This window comes from Gorilla gorilla, chromosome 3 (assembly GCF_029281585.2).
Source record: "Gorilla gorilla gorilla isolate KB3781 chromosome 3, NHGRI_mGorGor1-v2.1_pri, whole genome shotgun sequence".
In the NCBI taxonomy this organism is placed as follows: domain Eukaryota; kingdom Metazoa; phylum Chordata; class Mammalia; order Primates; family Hominidae; genus Gorilla; species Gorilla gorilla.
In genome coordinates this window covers 24,392,831-24,411,427 of record NC_073227.2, presented here as the reverse complement: position 1 = coordinate 24,411,427, position 18,597 = coordinate 24,392,831, and the positions used below count along the sequence as shown (strand labels likewise).

Below are 18,597 nucleotides of genomic sequence, written 5' to 3'. Positions count from 1 at the left end.
GTTTGCAGATTTACATCTTGTACAGCATTTGTGAGAAGCTTTTTAAAGCACATAGACCCCCGTGTTCTCTGCTTCATAACTTAATATTTGAACCTATTTCTAGATCTTCTGCAGACTTGCCATGGTTTTTGACTTAAGTAAAATAAAGACCCTGTCCCTTCACTAAGGCTGAGGACAAGGGTGGTTCTACAGTGCCTTAAGTAAACCCAGCCTTCATCATGATGGCTCTTCCAGCAGGGTGTTTTGCTGGCTTTGACCCTGTTTTGTTAAAGTACTGTTCATTATGAGATGTTGGCAGGGTAATTATCTGCAGTCATATTTGTGTGTGGTGTTTGCCAAGGATGCACTCCCTCCCTAAAAGTTAATGTCTGTCCTCAGTGATCTCAAGAATACTTCATTGAAATTGTTTCTGATGAATTAACAACCTTGAAAAATCTTTGCCCCCAAATATTTTGTTGTAGACTTAAAAAAAAAATTAGAAAATGCATCTAAATTCTTTAAAAGCAGATTCACTTATGTATATCTTCCCTCTTTCCCAGATAAGAGTAGTGTCATTTTAGAAATCATTTGAGAAACTTCTTGAACTAGGATAATCTTTTTAATGATTCATGACATAGAAAACAGAACTAAGTTTTGATTTATTATATGAAGTGTCTATTCCTTGGAAGAATGATAGAATTTTTTGTTTTTCAGAAAAGCAGACTGCTCTCTATTATGTTAGAGGTATGAAACATCCTTTTTCCAAATTTGCTTGTAGAATTGAATGAAAAATAGCTAATTATGTACATTTGATTTACCTGGCATTTTTGTCAGCCCTCTATTCTCCTGAAATTTGTGACTTCGTTTTGTGCTTTAGAATTCTCAGTCACGTGAGTTAAAAGTTAAAGAAGATTGTAGAGAAAAGTGATATAGCCTGGTATCAAGAATTGAGTTATTGTTGAAAAAACTTTACTGAAACATTTTAGAAAGTGATACATGAGTTGAACAGGCTTAAGTAATAAATGCCGGAGTGTTTTTTGGTTTTTGTTTTTTACTATTAGAGCAACTAAAGTATGTGTGAGCAAGTGTTCTGTCCCCTGGCCCGGCTTTAGGCATAACTCTCACATGAGGCTTCACAGGCTTTTATTTTTCTTGGTTGAAGAGGCAATAGTATCATTTTCTTTTGAGAGTTTATCCCATGGGAGAGCTCTTGTCTCCCAGAATTATGAATTTCAGATGCTTGAGAGTTTCCTAACCTTTTGAGTTTCCTTCGTATGCCTTACCTCCTTTGAAATAGTTCTGCCCAAGATTAACCTCACCTATATGTTATAATAGATTTTTCTCTTTTTAGACAAAATTAAGCCTTGATTTTGGCCTAAGTGATTGATGCCACCACTGTAGCACAAGTAGGGAGAGCTCTTGGTAACTTTCTCTGGGGAAACAAATATGCCTTTTACTTCCTTTTACCAGGGCTGATCTATGTGGCTTATTTGTTGAGAGCAATATATTTGTTATTAGAAAGTCTTCATAACACCAGGTTTTATTGTCCCGTTTCCTCACCTTGGAGCTCTAAGTAGCGTAGCAACATTACAACCTTCTCTCTTTCTTTCTCTCTCGTAAATCAGACCGAAGGGAGGAGCACTTTCACTTCCTTTATAGAATGGAATGTGGTGGCACAGGGACTCCTTGTGGTGAGTAAACCCTGATTTTTCCTTCTATACTCTTGGCCAAATTGACATTCATTAAATGCAAAAGTAAACAGGATAGGCAGACATAGCCATTAGGGGGTAGAAACATACTGAAGAAAATGTGGATCCCTGTCCTTTTTAAAATAGCATCTTTACTTGGTCTTAAAGCTTTGTCCACATTTCTTTGTGAAGGATTTGACTGTGATTTCACCTAACATGAAAATCCGCTCAAAAGTCATCTTTACACATGTTAGCTTAGACTTAGCAAATACTTCATCCCCAAAGCCACAGAAATTGGCTGAGCTTAATTCCTTCCATATAAGCAGTTTTTATTTTGCATTACTAAAATTGTGAACATAGCTTTATAAATAAGTTATTTTTTTCAGTATAGTTGGAAATTAAAGTTTAAGAAATGGTTTGAATCATTCCGTTTAAGTATTTATTTTTCTGTTACATGTCAGTCAAACTGAAGATTTAAGATACTTAATTTTCTAATTCAGGAAAACATCTTGATTTCACTACTTTATTCCAGTTTACTTAAATTATAAAAGGATTTCACTTTCAAAAATAAAAACATATTATTTTGCATTTTTATTTCAGTAGTGCTTGTGTTTCTTCGCTCTTTCAATTATACCACAAATGGCTGAAAATATTGAGAGAGAGCGAGAGATCTAGTCTATGTATTTTGTAATGAAATAACTCATGCTAATACTCTGGCATGTTTCAACACTGATTTGAAATAACTATGCAGGGATTCTCCCATTTTTCTCGCTCATTTTTGGTGCCACATCTTCCTTCTTGATCTTTCTGTCCACTACTAGATTTTACTTTAATCATAGTTAGCATATTATCTTCCCCTAAAGAGGAAAAGGAAACAGCTTACCCTTGATCGTCTTTCTCTACTGTATAATTCAGTTTCTATAAGTCTATGAGCCCTTTGAAACAACTAGAGATGCTCTAATTGGTAAATTGTATAATGTAAAATTGTACAGTTACCAGAAATACAATGGAAATGGAAATGTTTGTAAGAATAAAAAGTAAAATTTTAGAAATTTAGCTAATTTGGTTTCTGTAAGGGTGGTTTTACTAGAAATTTTTAAAAGAATTCTGTTTAAATGTCTTATGTTGAAAAATGTTTAAGTTTTGTTAAATACCTGATGTAATATTACTTGTGTGATGACATACACCCAAACCTGCAAATTAGATTAGTGGGTTTTTCATTTTGCCCAACAGTATGTTTCACTTGTTTATGCTTTCATATGGGGTTTTCATCATTTGCAAGGTGAATTGCCAGTAACCACCACTTAGCCATTTATAAGAACTGTAGCATGAAAGTATTTTTCAAAAGCCAATTCGGGGTTGAATAGCAGGGCCTTGGATAAGCTTCTTAGGGAGTTTGAAGTGCTTATCAGATAGTCATCTAAAAATATCCTGGCAGAGAAGGAACAAATAAACTGATTGGTTCAAGTTGTTTTAACCAGGTAAACTTATTTGTGAGGTTAGGTCTTTTCATAGAAAGAGGCTGTGGTACATACAGCTGTCTTTTAAGATGCCACCTTAGAAACAATTTTTTATTTTGGCAGCCTTTCTTTTTTATTAACAAGGACATTTATATGAAAACAAGACCCTTATCGGGCACGGTGGCTCAAGCCTGTAATCCCAGCACTTTGGGAGGCCGAGGCGGGTGGATCACCTGAGGTCAGGAGTTCAAGACCATCCTGGCCAACATGGTGAAACCCTGTCTCTACTAAAAATGCAAAAAATAAGAAGAAGAAGAAGAAATCAAGACCCTTGTTTTTTAAAGGTTCTGCTTCTTGTATTCTTTATTTGAATAATATTCCTCCTGAAAATCACAGTCATTCCTGCAGCAACCAATTATGATGTTAGCAATGGATGGAACGCTTTCAACAGAGCAGGGGGTGCACAGAAAGCAGTGAATTCAATATGTGTATATCATATATATATCGTAATAGTCCAGTTTTTTTTTTGCATTCATTTTTAGAAATACCAAATGATAGATAGGTTTGTTTTTTTGTACAGCAATTTATTGAGATGAGATTGCAGTATAGTGATAAAGTATCCAGTGTAAAATTTTACAGAAAGATAGTAGGTTCTGAGTTGTTGATTCCTGCAAGTTTAGAAGTTCTGTTTTAAAAAGTCTAGAGTGCAGATGGTTCTGAAGAGCATGCCTTCTGGAGCCAGATTGCCAAGTTTCCATCCCTGCTGCACCGTGTGGGAACTTAATCACTGTACAACCACAGGCATGTTCCTGACTGTCCCTTGGCTCATTTGTAAAACCAAGATGATTAAATAAATAGGATTATTGTGAACACTGAAAGGAATATATGTGGAGTGTCTAGAACAGTGCTTGCCACGTAGTAACTGAATTGTAGCATTAGGTGTTTCTACAACTTTTCTTTGTTAATTTATCAGCTTGGTTCAAAAAGTGTGGTGGTGTATCATTTTGGGATATGTGTTTCCAATGTTTGGTAGATCTAATTTCTAACTATGGCTTGTATTAGATATACTATTCCTTCATTGATATACTAACACATTGTTCTTTGATTCAAAATATGTATATAAAGAAACACAATTGGATATATACTTAAAAGCCCTTTGTCTCTTAAATAAAATTGCTCTGACTGAGATCACTCAACTAAGTAGATGCCATCTAATACGAAAAGCTCTAAGTATAGTTTTCTACTTTAATTAGTTATCAAAATTATTTTCATAATTAACACAAATTAATACTACCCTACTTTTAGCTCGTATCATTTTCTTTAATTTATAAACATGATTTACAGTCTTTAAACACAAAAGCCCATGACTGTTGATGATGTGTGACTTTCAGTATATGCTGAGCTGTGCTACACTTCTGAGTGGGGGCTGGTGACTCACATTTGTTCCCTGCTGCCCAAGTGGAGACAGTCACACCAAGGCCAGGAGCTCACAAGTGTTCAAAACGTCTCCTCTTCTCAGTGTTTGAATGAGAAATATGTTTAAGTGATCAAGATCCAATTCTTGGCAGATATAATAGGTCTTCCATTTTCAGTCTTGTAGGGATAAGGGCAGGAAATTATCTTGATATTCAGGTAGCCCTTGGCAGAGATCCGTGCTCTGGGCTGGTTGGTTGGGAGTCAGGAGATGAAGGACATTCTTTGTTCCCTGAGGAGAAAAAGGTCTCTCTTTCTCTCTGTGGGAGAAAGAGGAACATCATTGGATAAAAGAAAGTCATGGTGAAAAAGAAATAATGATAGATTGATCAACTTTGTCCTTGATGCAATCTTTCCTGAAGCCTTAACTTCAACTGCTAAGAGTAGTTACTTGGCTTTTCATACCCATCTTAAGTCATGTGATCTGACTTAGACACATTCTGACCTCTCTCTTATTTAGGCTCTTTGGTCCAGCCCAGTGTATTTCCAGCCACCTTTAGCCCTTCGTCAACAGTCTTCACAGAATTTGTCTGCTTTCAGAATTTCTGCAATATCTTAGATTCTGTCTGTAAATAGATCAGCCAAATTAATATCTAACTGAAAACATCATACAGTGCACATTGTAGAAAACAAGAATGAGTTTCTGTAACAACTGCTCACAGAATTGGTAGAGCATCATTGTGACCTTATAAAGCAATGTTTCAAGTAACAGTTTGGAAGATTTACAAATTCCTTCTTAAACTCCACAAAGATCTTTGGAGGAAAAGCATTAGGAAAGAGCTCTGGAGAATATGTAGCCAAGGAATATCAAATACATAGGTGACTCAGATGGCCAATGGCCATTTAGAAAATGAGCCCACCCCTGTATTGTTGCTTAGAACATTGTCACAATTGGTGGAAATGAAGAGATTCTGCAGCTCCTAAAAAAAAGTACTCGGGCCGTTTTATTGATCGCACTATGCATAAAAGCTGCCAAAACAAGAGACAGCATTTTCTGTCCTGAGGAATCAGCCTGCGACAGGCAAAGAGAATGTATCTTTCCCATTCTTGTCACAAGAATTTTAAATCCAGTGGAAGAAATCTTAAATTTCTTCTTTTCTAATGTATTTTTTGCTCTGTCTTGTTAAGATGGTTCCTTTCGCAATTTAGGTTTAGCTCCTTTTACTCTGACCTCAGAAGTAAGGAGTGATTCTTCTGCTCATATTAATTATGAAAAAAATATTTCAACTGAAGTCACAGAGGTCTAACATTTGTAATACAAAAGCGGTCCTATAAACCAGTACAAGAAAGATAGGGAGTGTCCATGTGAAATATAAATAACTGTTAAATATGTGGAAATATGTTTAGTTTCCTAATGATAGAAATTAACGGTGAAACTACACTGTGTACGATTTTCCATCAATGAGACTGGCAAAGATCCAAAAGTTGATCAAACACTGTATCAGTGCCCTGGGCTACAGGCTTTCTCATGACATCGCTAGTTGAGGTATAAACTGTACCCAGTACAGTGGGCAGTTCAGCTGTTTCTATCAAAATTTCAAGTGAATATAACCTTGGAATTCCAATTTCAGGAATTTATCCTACAGATACACTTTCGTATATGTGACATGGCATGTAAATTGCATCATGGCTCATAATTGGAAAAGACTAGAAATCTGTCAGTTATACGTTAAATAAATTATGGTTCATCCACATAGTGGAACACTATGCTGCCAAAAAAGTATGAACTCCTGATGAACTTATATGGAATATCATGCCTTTAAATAAAGTACAAAATGCAGAGCAGTATGCATAGAATGTAGCATTGTGTGAAAAGGGCTGATCCAGCAGGCTACGTTCAGGGATTCATGATTAGGTTAAAAGCTTATGCCATAATGGTGGAAATCTGTCGCTGGAAAGCACCCTATCAGTAGATACCTGCCCTCTGTGTTCATTTGTTAAGATTACCAACATCTAATAGTAATTCTTACTTAAAATCTTTATATTCTATACTTGGACAGAAAATTTTACACTGTCGAGTAGTCATTTAGTTTAACCTCCCTTGTTTGAAGTTTTTAAAAGATCAACATAATTCTTATTTTTACCTTTGTATGCCAGTGTATATCGAGTAAAGATTATTGTTTTTGTGAGAACATACAGAGTAAAAATTATATTTTTATTACTTCTTGTATGTTTCAGGGACAGACGTTTGCTTCAGCCTGCCCAGGTGTGTGACATTTTGAAGGGTGTCATTTTGGTAATCTGCTATTTTATGATGCACTATGTCGACTACTCCATGATGTACCACCTGATAAGGGGGCAGTCCGTCATCAAGCTCTACATCATCTACAACATGCTGGAGGTAAGGGCCTTGCTTACCCCGCACAGGCCTGGCCAGGGCACTCAGCTTCAAGTCTTCAGTTCTGAAGGTACCTGAGAGTCAAGAATGCTCTACCGACTCTAGTTATGGTGCTTCTGGCCTTTACTGTGCTATCATCACTTGGGGGCTCTTCTTAAACATGGATTCTGATTTAGGAGATCTAGGCTGGGTCTGGAGAATCTGCATTTCCAAGGCGGTGGGGCTCATGCTGCTGGTCTGGGACACACCTCTGGTGGCAAGCCTGCAGGCATGGCATGTCCTCATGTAGGCTGAGAAGATTCTTGCTGCCCAGACATTTTAGAACCAGTACCCCCTTGAGTATCCAAATTGTCAAGTGCTAGGGAAATTAGTTTCACAACTTCATTAGAAACCCATGCTAGAACTTTAAATTATGAAGTAAATGTTATGATTATGTATATGTTTGCTGTAAGAAATACACATTTTAAATTGCACATTTAAATTCAGATCTTTACATAGGGTAAATAAATATAAGTTCCCAATTTTTGTAAGTAATGTTTTTAGTACAATATGTCTCACTTCAAAGCATTCAGCATATGAAAATCTGCATTTATATAAAAAATAAGTTGAGCTGATATACATTCACTTTACAAAAAAATGCTTCGCTTTATAAGCCAGATATTCACAAGTTTTTTAAATAGTAAGCTACCCTAAGTTATATAATAAACTTTGAAATTCAAATTGCAGGCCAGCACGGTGGCTCACACCTGTAATCCCAGCACTTGGGGAGGCTGAGGCGGGGCGGATGACCTGAGGTCAGGAGTCCAAGACCAGACTGGCCAACATGGTGAAACCCCATCTCTACTAAAAATACAAAAATTAGCCGTGCCTGGTGGCGCGTGCCTGTAATCCCAGCTACTTGGGGGGCTGAGGTAGGAGAATCGCCTGAACCCTGGAGGTGGAGGTTGTAGTGAGCTGAAATCGTCCCACTGCACCCCAGCCTGGGTAACACAGCGAGACTCCATCTCGGAAAAAAAAAAAAAAAGAAATTCAAATTGCGTTTTTATATTTTATTTTTGGGGGGATACAATAAGGTCTATTTATCTTCCTAATTAGCCATGAAGAGATTTTTCCTAGTGAGAGGACAGATGGGGTGGGGGCTGCTGGCCTTTCTGCTCTGAAGCTGCATCGCTGTGGTAGACAAGGACTCTCCATCTCTTCACAGAAGCCATGGAGCTCTAGCCTTCCTGGTACCTCCTAAATTCAAGACCAAGATGTTTTAAAACCATACCCCAGCTACCTGATTCTAGGCTTGCTGCGCGTACACTTTGCCCCACCAAGTAGGTTGCCTAGGGGTGGATGGGGACAAAGTTCGTGAAACAGAATAGCTCATCTTGTTCTCCCTTCCTTCTCATAGAAAGAGCCTAGGCCTCATTCCCTGTTCCCCTCTGTTCTCTGCCTTGCTCTTTTCACTGCTGCCCTGCTAGTCTCTCCTTCGTAGGCTTTCCATCGTAGGACACTGGAAAGTGCGAGGGTTTCTCCCTGTCCCCTGACTTACAAAGCCCTCTCAAGGTAGTATTATTATTGTTACTAGAAAATAGGCCAAGAAAAAGGATCCATGAATTGCTGACTAAAATGATTTATATACGTATTCACATTGCAGACTATAATTGATGAGGTGGCTTAAACACAGTGGATGAGAGTCCATGCTCTGGAAGAGGCAAACCACCTCTGACCAAATCCTAGTCCTTCCTTTATTACCTGGTTATCCTGGACATAGTTACTGTTGCTGAATATCTCTAATCCTCAGTTTCTCATCTGTAAAGTGGAGACACTAGGGAGATTATGAGGATTAAATAGACTTCACATAGAAAGGGTTTAGCACAATATCAGGCCCATGGTAGGAGCTCCCTAAATGGTAGCTGTTATTCATTCAGCACATCTTTAGTTGGCACTTGCTGCATGCCAAGCATCTTAGACCCTGAAGACTCACAGGTGAACCAGCCTATTCTCATGGGGCTTATATTCTACAGGTGAGAGATAGACAATAAACAAGGAGATATTAGGAAATGACATATCTTATGATGAAAAAGAACAGACTAAGGCAGTAGAGACCGTAGGAGCCACAAGAGATTGGATGGTCTGGAAAAGGCCTCTGTTAGGATGTGGCATTCAAACTGAATCCTGAATATCATGCCCTCCTTTTCTCTCTTTTATGTGTCACTTTTTACCTGTTATACTGTATTCAAGGAGATTGATACCTGAAAATGTGGTTAGGAAGTAAATCTGCATATTTTATTCCATATAATAAACCTCAAAAAAATAGTTACCATTATTTACAAATATTAGATATGAGTAGGTCAAATGATATATTTGTCCTAAATTTGAATCCTGAGTTTGAATTTAAAGTGCTAAAACCAGAGGAACCATGATTTTGATGTGCCCACCCCCTTTTTTTCTTTTTTTGGTTGAGTCAGAGTCGCGCTGTCACCCAGGCTGGAGTGTAGTGGCGCAATCTCGGCTCACTGCAAGCTCCACCTCTCGGGTTCACGTCATTCTCCTGCCTCAGCCTCCCGAGTAGCTGGGACTACAGGCGCCTGCCACCACGCCCGGCTAATTTTTTGTATTTTTAGTAGAGACGGCGTTTCACTGTGTTAGCCAGGATGGTCTCAATCTCCTGACCTCGTGATCCGCCCACCTCGGCCTCCCAAAGTGCTGGGATTACAGGCATGAGCCACCGTGCCCGGCCAGATGTGCCCACCCCTTTTATTTTTGCCACTATTTAAGACTTTCTTTGTTACAAACATAGCTAATTAGTCTAATTGAAATTCTATGCATATTTTAGCAGTTACTATTTGTTAAAGAATAAAGAAATGTGAGTGAATAAGTAAACAAAGATCCTCACTCCTCTTTAGCTTGCCTTCTACTAGGATTTAAAACACAGATCTCCAGGATTTGAGCTATATCTCAATTTTAGTTATATATTTAAATGGAATATTAAGAAACATCTTACAAATAATTTTTTTTTTAGGTAGCTGATCGTCTGTTTTCATCTTTTGGACAAGACATATTAGATGCTCTCTATTGGACAGCAACAGAGCCTAAAGAGAGAAAAAGAGCCCACATTGGGGTGATTCCTCACTTTTTCATGGCTGTTCTCTATGTCTGTATCCTTATAGACCTACTGGAAATTTCCGACAGTTAATGCATAGTCTACCTTATTTTATTTGGTTAGCCATTTTATAGATTTAAAGATATATAGATAATGTATGTATCCTGAAGATTAATGTGAAATATCTGTGTTCTGTTGAGAAATTGATTGTCATAATAACTAACTAATTTAAGAGCCTCATGTATGCATTACTCTTTGAGCTGCTGGAAAACAGTTCTGTTTGCAGTGTAACTGATTATAAGGAAGACTTTTATAATAAAAAGGCAGTGTATTTTTATACATACCTGATATAGATCTATATAATTTTTCGTAGTTATGTTAGAATTTTTCTTGAAGTTATCTTTAAATCCAGGAATTCTTTTTTATGGGCTTAAAATGCATGGAATTTATCTAAAAGTATAATGTGAAATTGGTTGGGAGGAGTTTTGGTGATTTTATGTGTTTGTGTATTCATCCCTGGCTTAAAGCTTTTCTATTGGAGAGTAAGTGCTTTACTGCATAAGCAGTGTACATATTTGTGTGTACCCCTACATATTTATACACACATTCCTGCTCTTAAGTTCCATGTGAAGTCAGGACTCATTCACAAGAATGTGTCACTTTTTTTTTTTTTTCTATCTCTGTAAGAGTGACACTTGAAAGAAATTGGGTTAATGCTTGGAAAGTTAAAGAACCAAGTGGGAAGATACCTGTGAGGGTAAAAGCTTGTTCCAGTTTTAATGGAGTAAAGCAGTTACCACTCTTAGATATAAATTAACTATTCTGTATGTAATACAAATATAATTCTGCAGTTTATGGATATCTTCAAAATGACATATGAAGAAGAATCTTAATTATCAGATATTTCCTACTTCCTTACATTCCACATTTCCTGAAGAATCAGGGAAGAAAATCACTTCCAGAATTATATTTTGTGCTTTCTTTTTTAGAATGCAAATTATCTTAATTCAAAATGTGTATTTCTTAGTCTCTTCTTTCAGTATTTACCATAATTTATTCCATTTACTTAACAAACTTTTTTGAGGGCCTATTTCCTGAGCACTTACAGAAAAACAAAACAACCCTGTTGCAAAGGATTCATGGTCTAAATAAATGAATGCATAGAGGTACATTTCCACTTTTGTTCGTTTCATGTGGGTTGCACATATCCTGTCAAACTTATATCAACTATAGCTAATAGGGAAATTATGAAGATAATACAATACTTATTAAGACAATTTGGAAAAGAAAGTCATCTTTATTATTCACTTTCAAAATTTTATAGTATTATCAGTAATAATATGAAAGCAAATTTAAGTTTTTTCCTTGACCTTCTATTAGTTTTGCATGCAATTCTTATAATGGTTCAAGCAACAACTCTCAATGTAGCTTTTAACTCACACAACAAGTCTTTGCTTACTATCATGATGTCTAATAATGTAAGTATGAGATTTATCTTACATTTTTGAAGTTATACAGGCATTTCAGCTGCAATACTCTGGGTGGGATAAAATTGTTTGTTCTATATGTTGTTCTCCCGGAAGTTTTATAAGTAGCAAGTCCAGTTTTTAAACTGTTATAATCATAAAGATGGTATTTCTGTTTACTATTTCAGTTTGTTGAAATTAAAGGAAGTGTTTTCAAGAAGTTTGAAAAGAACAATCTCTTTCAAATGTCAAATAGCGGTATGTACAATTAGATTCTACTTGAAGTTCTGTGCAGTATTATTTTGCAGTTCATTCTGAAATCCTAATGGCACATTTTCTCTGGGCCACTCTTCAGCTTAAACTGTACCTTCTCTTATGCTATCAACATCTTTACTAGGTTTTCTTATTTTTGGTTACTGTAATCACAAGATGTTTGAGATAAAAAAATTAGAAACATTTGTGTAGTACCATACGCTACTTTGAGAAGCTTCTTAATAGTCTAGAAATTTCTCCAAAGTGGGTGGTATTTTTCCATTTTATAGATGTGAAAACTGAAACACAGAAAATAATTTGACTTCTCCACAGTCACATAGCTTCTAGGAGAACTATGTCTGTAAATCTCAGATTGTCTCTAAGTCCTTAGCTTTTTTAGTTATTATTTAGTTATTATTTACTGTCTTCGTTCTAATCCTAAAAAGTGTGAAGGCACAAAATTTTTGTGCCTGGAGTCACTGTCTTACATAGTTTTTGAAAGCCAGAGCCACATTGCATGGTGGATCATGGAGCCCCCAAGAACAGTCCCAGGGGCTCTGCCAGGGAGTATGCTCAGAGTCAAAAGTGTTTTTACAAGAATATGAAGACATTATTCATCTCTTCTGCCATGGTGACATTTGCACAAGTCATGAAAAAATGGTGGTGTTTTAGCATGAATCCAGACAGATGTACAATAGAGAGGACCCCTAAAGGAACCTGGCTTGATGATATCCTTGAGGAAGGAGGGGGTGTGTTACGGGGGAGGCCTGCAGTCCGGTTGTAGATAAGAGCACACATGGCTCATCCAAAGCGGCGCTTGTCAGACTTTTTGGTCCTGAGAACCCTTTTACACACTTTAAAAAGTGTGATGATCAGCCAGGCGCAGTGGCTAACGCCTGTAATCCCAGCACGTTGGAAGGCCGAGGCTGGTGGATCACCTGAGGTCAGGAGTTCAAGACCAGCCCGGCCAACATGGTAAAACCCCGTCTCTACTAAAAATACCAAAATTAGCTGGGTGTGGTGGCGGGTACCTGTAATCCTAGCTACTGGGGAGACTGAGACAGGAGAATTGCTTGAACCTGGGAGGCGGAGGTTGCAGTGAGCCAAGATTGTACCAGAGCACTCCAGCCTGGGTGACTAGAGCGAAACGCCGTCTCAAAAAAAAAAAAATTATGATGATTCCAAAGGACTTTTATTTATATGGATTATGTCTCTCCATATTCACCATATTCGAAATGAAAACTGAGAAATTTTAATAAAAATATTACATGCTTACAAAAATAACATTTCAATAAAAAAGATATTTTATAAAACAAAATTTAGTGAGAAGAGTTTCTCAACAAGTAATGCTGGAACAGTTGGATAAAGGTTAAAAAAAAAAAAGAACTTTGGCCCCTTCCCTGCCCAAGAAAATTAATTCATAGTGGTTCATAACCCTAAACATAAATGCTAAAGTTATAAAACTTCTAGAACAAAATATAGGAGAAAACATTCACAACCTTGGTCTAGGCAAACATTTTTGGAGACCACACAAAAAGTACTAAATGTAAAACAAAGGAGAGAAACTGGACTTCTTCAAAATTAAAATGTGTGATCATAAAACTTAAAAAGTGAAAAGGCCAGCCACAGTACTAAGAGAAAAGATTTGAGATGCATATATCTGACGATAGATTTTTTTTTTGTTTGTTTTCTGAATATATAACAAACTATACCAATCAATAATGAAAGGACAATCTAGTTTTAAAATGGGGAAAAGGCTTGAACAGACGTTTCACAAAAGAAAATCTATAAATGTCCAATAAGGTCATGAAAAGCTGCTCAGCATTATTAGGTAAAATGTCACTGGAGAAAGACAAAGCCATAATGAGATAGCACTGCACACCCTCCAGAGTGACTGCTCTTGTAGCCTGACAGTGCCACAAGTTAGGATATGGATTAACTGGCACTCACGCATCGATGGCGTGAGTGTAAAGTATTACAACTGCTGTTTTTGGCCATTTCTTTTACAGTTAAATGTTCACCTGCCCTGTAATTCAGGAAATATATTTCCTCAGTAGGACTTATTGCAAGAATTATTATGGCAGCTTTGTTCATACTAGCCAAAAACTGGAAACAACCCAAATACCTATCAATAGGAAAATAAACAAACTGTATATCCATACCATAGAATACTACTTAGCAATTAAAGGTAAAAGAATGAACTCCTAATATTGTCAGCTATGTAGGTCTCAGAAGCATTATGTTGAGCAGAAAAGCCGGACACAAAAGTGTACATGATGTATTATTTCATTTATATGAAGTTTATGATCAGACAAAATTCGTTTATGATAATAGGAATAAGAGGTTGTTTGTTGGGCATTTGGATTGACTAAGGGGACTCAAAGGAGCTTTCTGGATGATGGAACTTCTTTCTGTATTAAGGGCTTGGTGTCACAAGTTATGCATTGATCAGAACTCATCACATTATGTACTTAAGATCTGTGCATTTCACTGTATGTAAATTTTACCTGTATATTAGACAAGGAAAATAATGCCATATGAATATGTTAAAGCAAACAAGTTATAGGAGATTTGAAAACTAAGCAAGGAACAAAAACAACAAGTGGAAAACTTGAACCTAAAGCCTAGATGATTCTATGAGGCCATGCTGGACCTGACTCTCAAGGCTCTGAGAAGCAGTTCATATTCTTGCTGCTTATTAATGTTCCTCACCTTTCAAGTGCAGACTGCCAAGCGTCATGAATTAGAAATGAAAGAGGAAGGAGGGAAGGTACTAAATTATAGAATACTTTGCTTCAGTAGTTAACCATAAAGTAAATTGATTCAACTGTAAGAATTTCGTTTGTTGTGGAAACCATGTTTTTTTTAAATTAATTCATATTAGTAACCTCCTTTGGGTAAGTGCTCTTTATAGAGCCTTAAACTAGACACGCAGATCTTAAGTTTTAAGGGTTTTCAATCCTTGTGTATAAAAGCTTCGAAATTATGAGGGGGAAATTGTGAATGTTTTTAACCTTATGGCCAGCATGTTGATGTAATTAATACCCCTTTTCATTTTTATAAACGGGTTCCCCAGAATTCCAACCTCTTAGCTTAGAAAGATTAGGTATTCAATATTTGAGTTTTAAGAAAACTCTGGAAAAAAAATGATATAATGATCAGGTATGCATATCAGTTTACAAGAAATTTGGACTTTATTTTGGCTTAAAATGGTTACTACTTAGCACCAAAAAAAAATTACTTTTTGCTGTAAGCAAAGTAGCTCATGTTACAATGCAAGGTGGTCTGCGTTGTACCCTTTTAAGAGTTTTATAAGAAATTAACTTTACCCTAAGGCAGATTTTAAGACCCTTCTCAAGTAAGAAAAAAAATATTCTAGGCAACGTTCAGCTATTAAAATGGAAAGATCAGGAGTCACCAAGAGGTGCTTTTTACTCTTTATATGAATATGTTGCCTTCTTCATATGCTTCAGTAGTAGCTACTTAATGAGAGCCAGTCAGGAGGGATACTCATATCGGCTATTTTTTTCTTACGAATTTTCCTATGAATTTTTTCTCCATCAGAATTTGAGTTGCCAGATATGTAGTGTAAGGTTCAGTCCTTCATGCTGGTTTAATATAGAAGACTTCATGGAGAAATCTGAGAGTAACTTTACCCCTTTCAGTGGTAGCTCACTGTATATTTTCTTTGGAGGAATTGCCTGAGGACATGTGAAAAGTAGTTTAGTTAACAAAACCAGATTTTTAACAAATTATCCTTTTCTTCACTTCATTTTAACATAAGCGTTAGCTGAATGTGGAACCCCAGCCTTTCTGGTTTGCATTCTTGAGATGAAGAATTTTAGGTAGTTTTTTACCCATTGGTAATGTGAACTGTGCATTTGGAAAGGTCCTTCAGGAGTTAGGTTGTCTGGAGTAAGCTTATAGCTCGCTTAACACTCTTAGAAGCCTGCATATCTGCAATAAATGTGGATGTTTGTTGGAAATAGTCACTCATTTTATATTTAAAATGTGACTGCAAGTATGTTAAAGTATATCCCTGTTAGTGGTAATATAGCAAGGAAAAAGCTTAATAACCTGAATGTCAGAAATATTTTAAAAGCATTAATACCAATGTTTTTAAGCTTCTTAATAAAGGTTAGGAGAAAACATTCCTAGAAATTTTAATTTTTAATCAATGTAAGAGTTCAGTTCTAATCCGAACCCTGACTATTCTGAAAATGAGATGGTATAAATATGTTGCTGATTGCATTATTTATCTAATATATGTTCGATTATCAGTATCAGACTCTGTTATTCTCATAAAAATTTTATTTCTTTTTATATCTTACTTTGGAGAAACTTAAAATTTGGGTATTTTTTAACTCAAATTTTAAAAGTCAAATCTTGATTTTATAATGTCTATGTAAAACATTTAAATGTAAAAGTTGTGAAAGTGTAAGAATAAAACTTCCAAAAAATCTTCACATAACAGCCTCATTTTTATAGTTAGATATAGTTTTGTATCTTTATCTTATCAAATAAAGATAGAGTTAATTTTTATGATGTCACTTTTTAATCTTTAAGCTTGCCATCCTTCACATCCTTCATCTTATAAAATTGCATTCATTTACCAAATTTATCCATTTTTATTAATCTCTATCATATTTTGAAATAGTCTGCTTTTCTAAAATTTGTTTTGGGCCAGGCACAGTGGCTCACGCCTGTAATCCCAACACTTTGGGAGGCCAAGACGGGCGGATCACCTGAGATCAGGAGTTGGAGACCAGCTTGGCCAACATGGTGAAACCCTGTCTCTGCTAAAAATATAAAAATTAGCCGGGCATGGTGGCACATGCCTGTAATCCCAGCTACTCCGGAGGCTGAGACAGGAGAATCGCTTGAACCCGGGAGGTGGAGGCTGCATCCAGCCTGGGAGACAAAGCAAGACTCTGTCTCAAAAAAAATTTAAAAATCTTAAAAAATAAAATCTGTTTTGCCTTAAATACACCTTTAATGAGATAAGTTTTTCCCCCTTTCATCAGTATCCTTAGAAATGAAATTATTGCAGATTTTCTCTATACTTGCAGCTGCCATATGTCCAAAAATCAAATACAATTAATTTAAATTCGACAGTAGTTTTGCTTTGTTAGAGTTTACAAAAGTTACTTTGGCTCATTTCAGATAGTGTTTTAAATTTCTCAAGGCCATTTATTTTCAGATAATTCTGTAATGAAGCAAGTCTATATTATACATGTTTGGGAAGTATCAAAAATAAATACATTTCATTGTTAAATTCATTTATGGAAATTAGAAAGGACTTAGCACACATATAGGTACAGCTTGGTGAATAATTCTACAGAATTCCAATTAAAGATACATTGGTAAATTTAACCCCATGAGTTAAGATCCACAGTTAGCTATAGTAACAAAGAATATATTTTGTGTCAGACTTTGATGGAACTTATTCTAGGGCAGACTTTTCTTAGTTTCCTTTAACCTGTATCCTCTTTTGAAGTCACAGAATAAATTAAACATGTGATCTAGACAAATCAAAACAGGTGCACCTGAAAATCCACATGGCCTTGCTCCGGAGGTGCCCTGCCTCCTAAAGAGGCATCTCAGTGCTTGGTACCTTGAGACTCACTGTGCCCTGAGCTCACACTCATAATGAATAGTGCTTCAGCTTTGGAAATAGGAAGTGAGTAGTGCCCACTGGGCTTTGAGGGAGTGAAGGCACAGCTCAGACCCATCACTAATAAGGAGGTGAGCTACCCTGAAAAAGAAGGTACCAGCAACTGACTGGAAGAGCTTAAGGATGTAGGGAAGGTACAGAGAATAAAGGCCAACTCGCTTATGGAGAATAAGGTTTTGCTGTGGAATAAAAGTTTGTATCATGTTGCTAGAGAATAATGGGGAAAGGTGGAAGTAAAAAAAGAGAAGCAAAGACAGTCCCATGAAGTACATCAGGATGAAATTGAAATTCAGAGCGCTTACAGGAGGTGCGCCATGGCTGAATGATATGGGTGAGGCTTGCATTTACTGAGGCAGTGGGAAAGTAGGGAAATGACAGCAGACTGTAAAAAAGCTTTTGAGATGGGTTGTTATATGAGTGATTGTTTCTAGTCACAACCCCCACTATTGCATCGCCACACATACATGGGTGTGCCACTCTTAACTGCAGACAAATTTATTTCGTCCCATTTCTTGGTTACACGGTATCTTAGACTATGAGAAAGTTAACAGCTTAAAAAGTGAAATGTGTACACTGGCCTTTAGCAAGAATTCAGTGATTTGCTTTTGTTAAATTCCTTCCACCTAATCTCAGCACACAGTTATTAGTTTATGGTAAATATTATGAAGCCCAATTTGGGGTTATTTTACCTCAAGTTCTACATACACCCCCGGAAATGCTATTGTAGTAGCAGGATTCTCTCAGCTAAAGGACTCATCAGTTCAGTAATTGTGTACTATTTACCAGATTGGAAATAGTCTGGGATTTTATACAAGGATTTTGTTACCCAAAGTCTTTCATTTACTCTTTGCTTCTATTTTTTCTTCCGTAAAATGGAAGCAGTTGTCATATGTCCCCAAAGCCCATTGGAGGAACCTAATGACCCAGTCTGAGCAGTTTGATGGTTTGAATACTTTTTGAAGTTTATAGAAAACTGGAATTTCCATACTAGAATTATGTTGGCAAAAGAAGTCAATGGCTTACCAAGGTAGCACCAGCCTATATACACACACGTATATATATATATATATATATAAAGTTGTATATTTATAGACATTTATACATCGTCTAATAATTTCATCATGTTCTGGCTAAAATAATTATATATGTACTTTATTATGTTGTTTATATACACTA

At 36.4% G+C, this 18,597-nt stretch overlaps 1 protein-coding gene across 2 annotated transcripts in view; it reads left to right on the top strand.

The window, feature by feature from the left end:
• The window catches only part of TAPT1 (transmembrane anterior posterior transformation 1), a 65,935-nt gene that overhangs the window by 28,959 nt on the left and 18,379 nt on the right, over positions 1 to 18,597 (top strand). For both annotated transcript variants that reach the window (XM_019025738.4, XM_055385445.2), the window contains exons 4-7: positions 6,779 to 6,941; positions 9,949 to 10,084; positions 11,410 to 11,507; positions 11,684 to 11,753. In XM_019025738.4, coding sequence (XP_018881283.2) covers positions 6,779 to 6,941; positions 9,949 to 10,084; positions 11,410 to 11,507; positions 11,684 to 11,753 — 467 coding nt within the window. The remainder of the gene's footprint in view (positions 1 to 6,778; positions 6,942 to 9,948; positions 10,085 to 11,409; positions 11,508 to 11,683; positions 11,754 to 18,597) is intronic.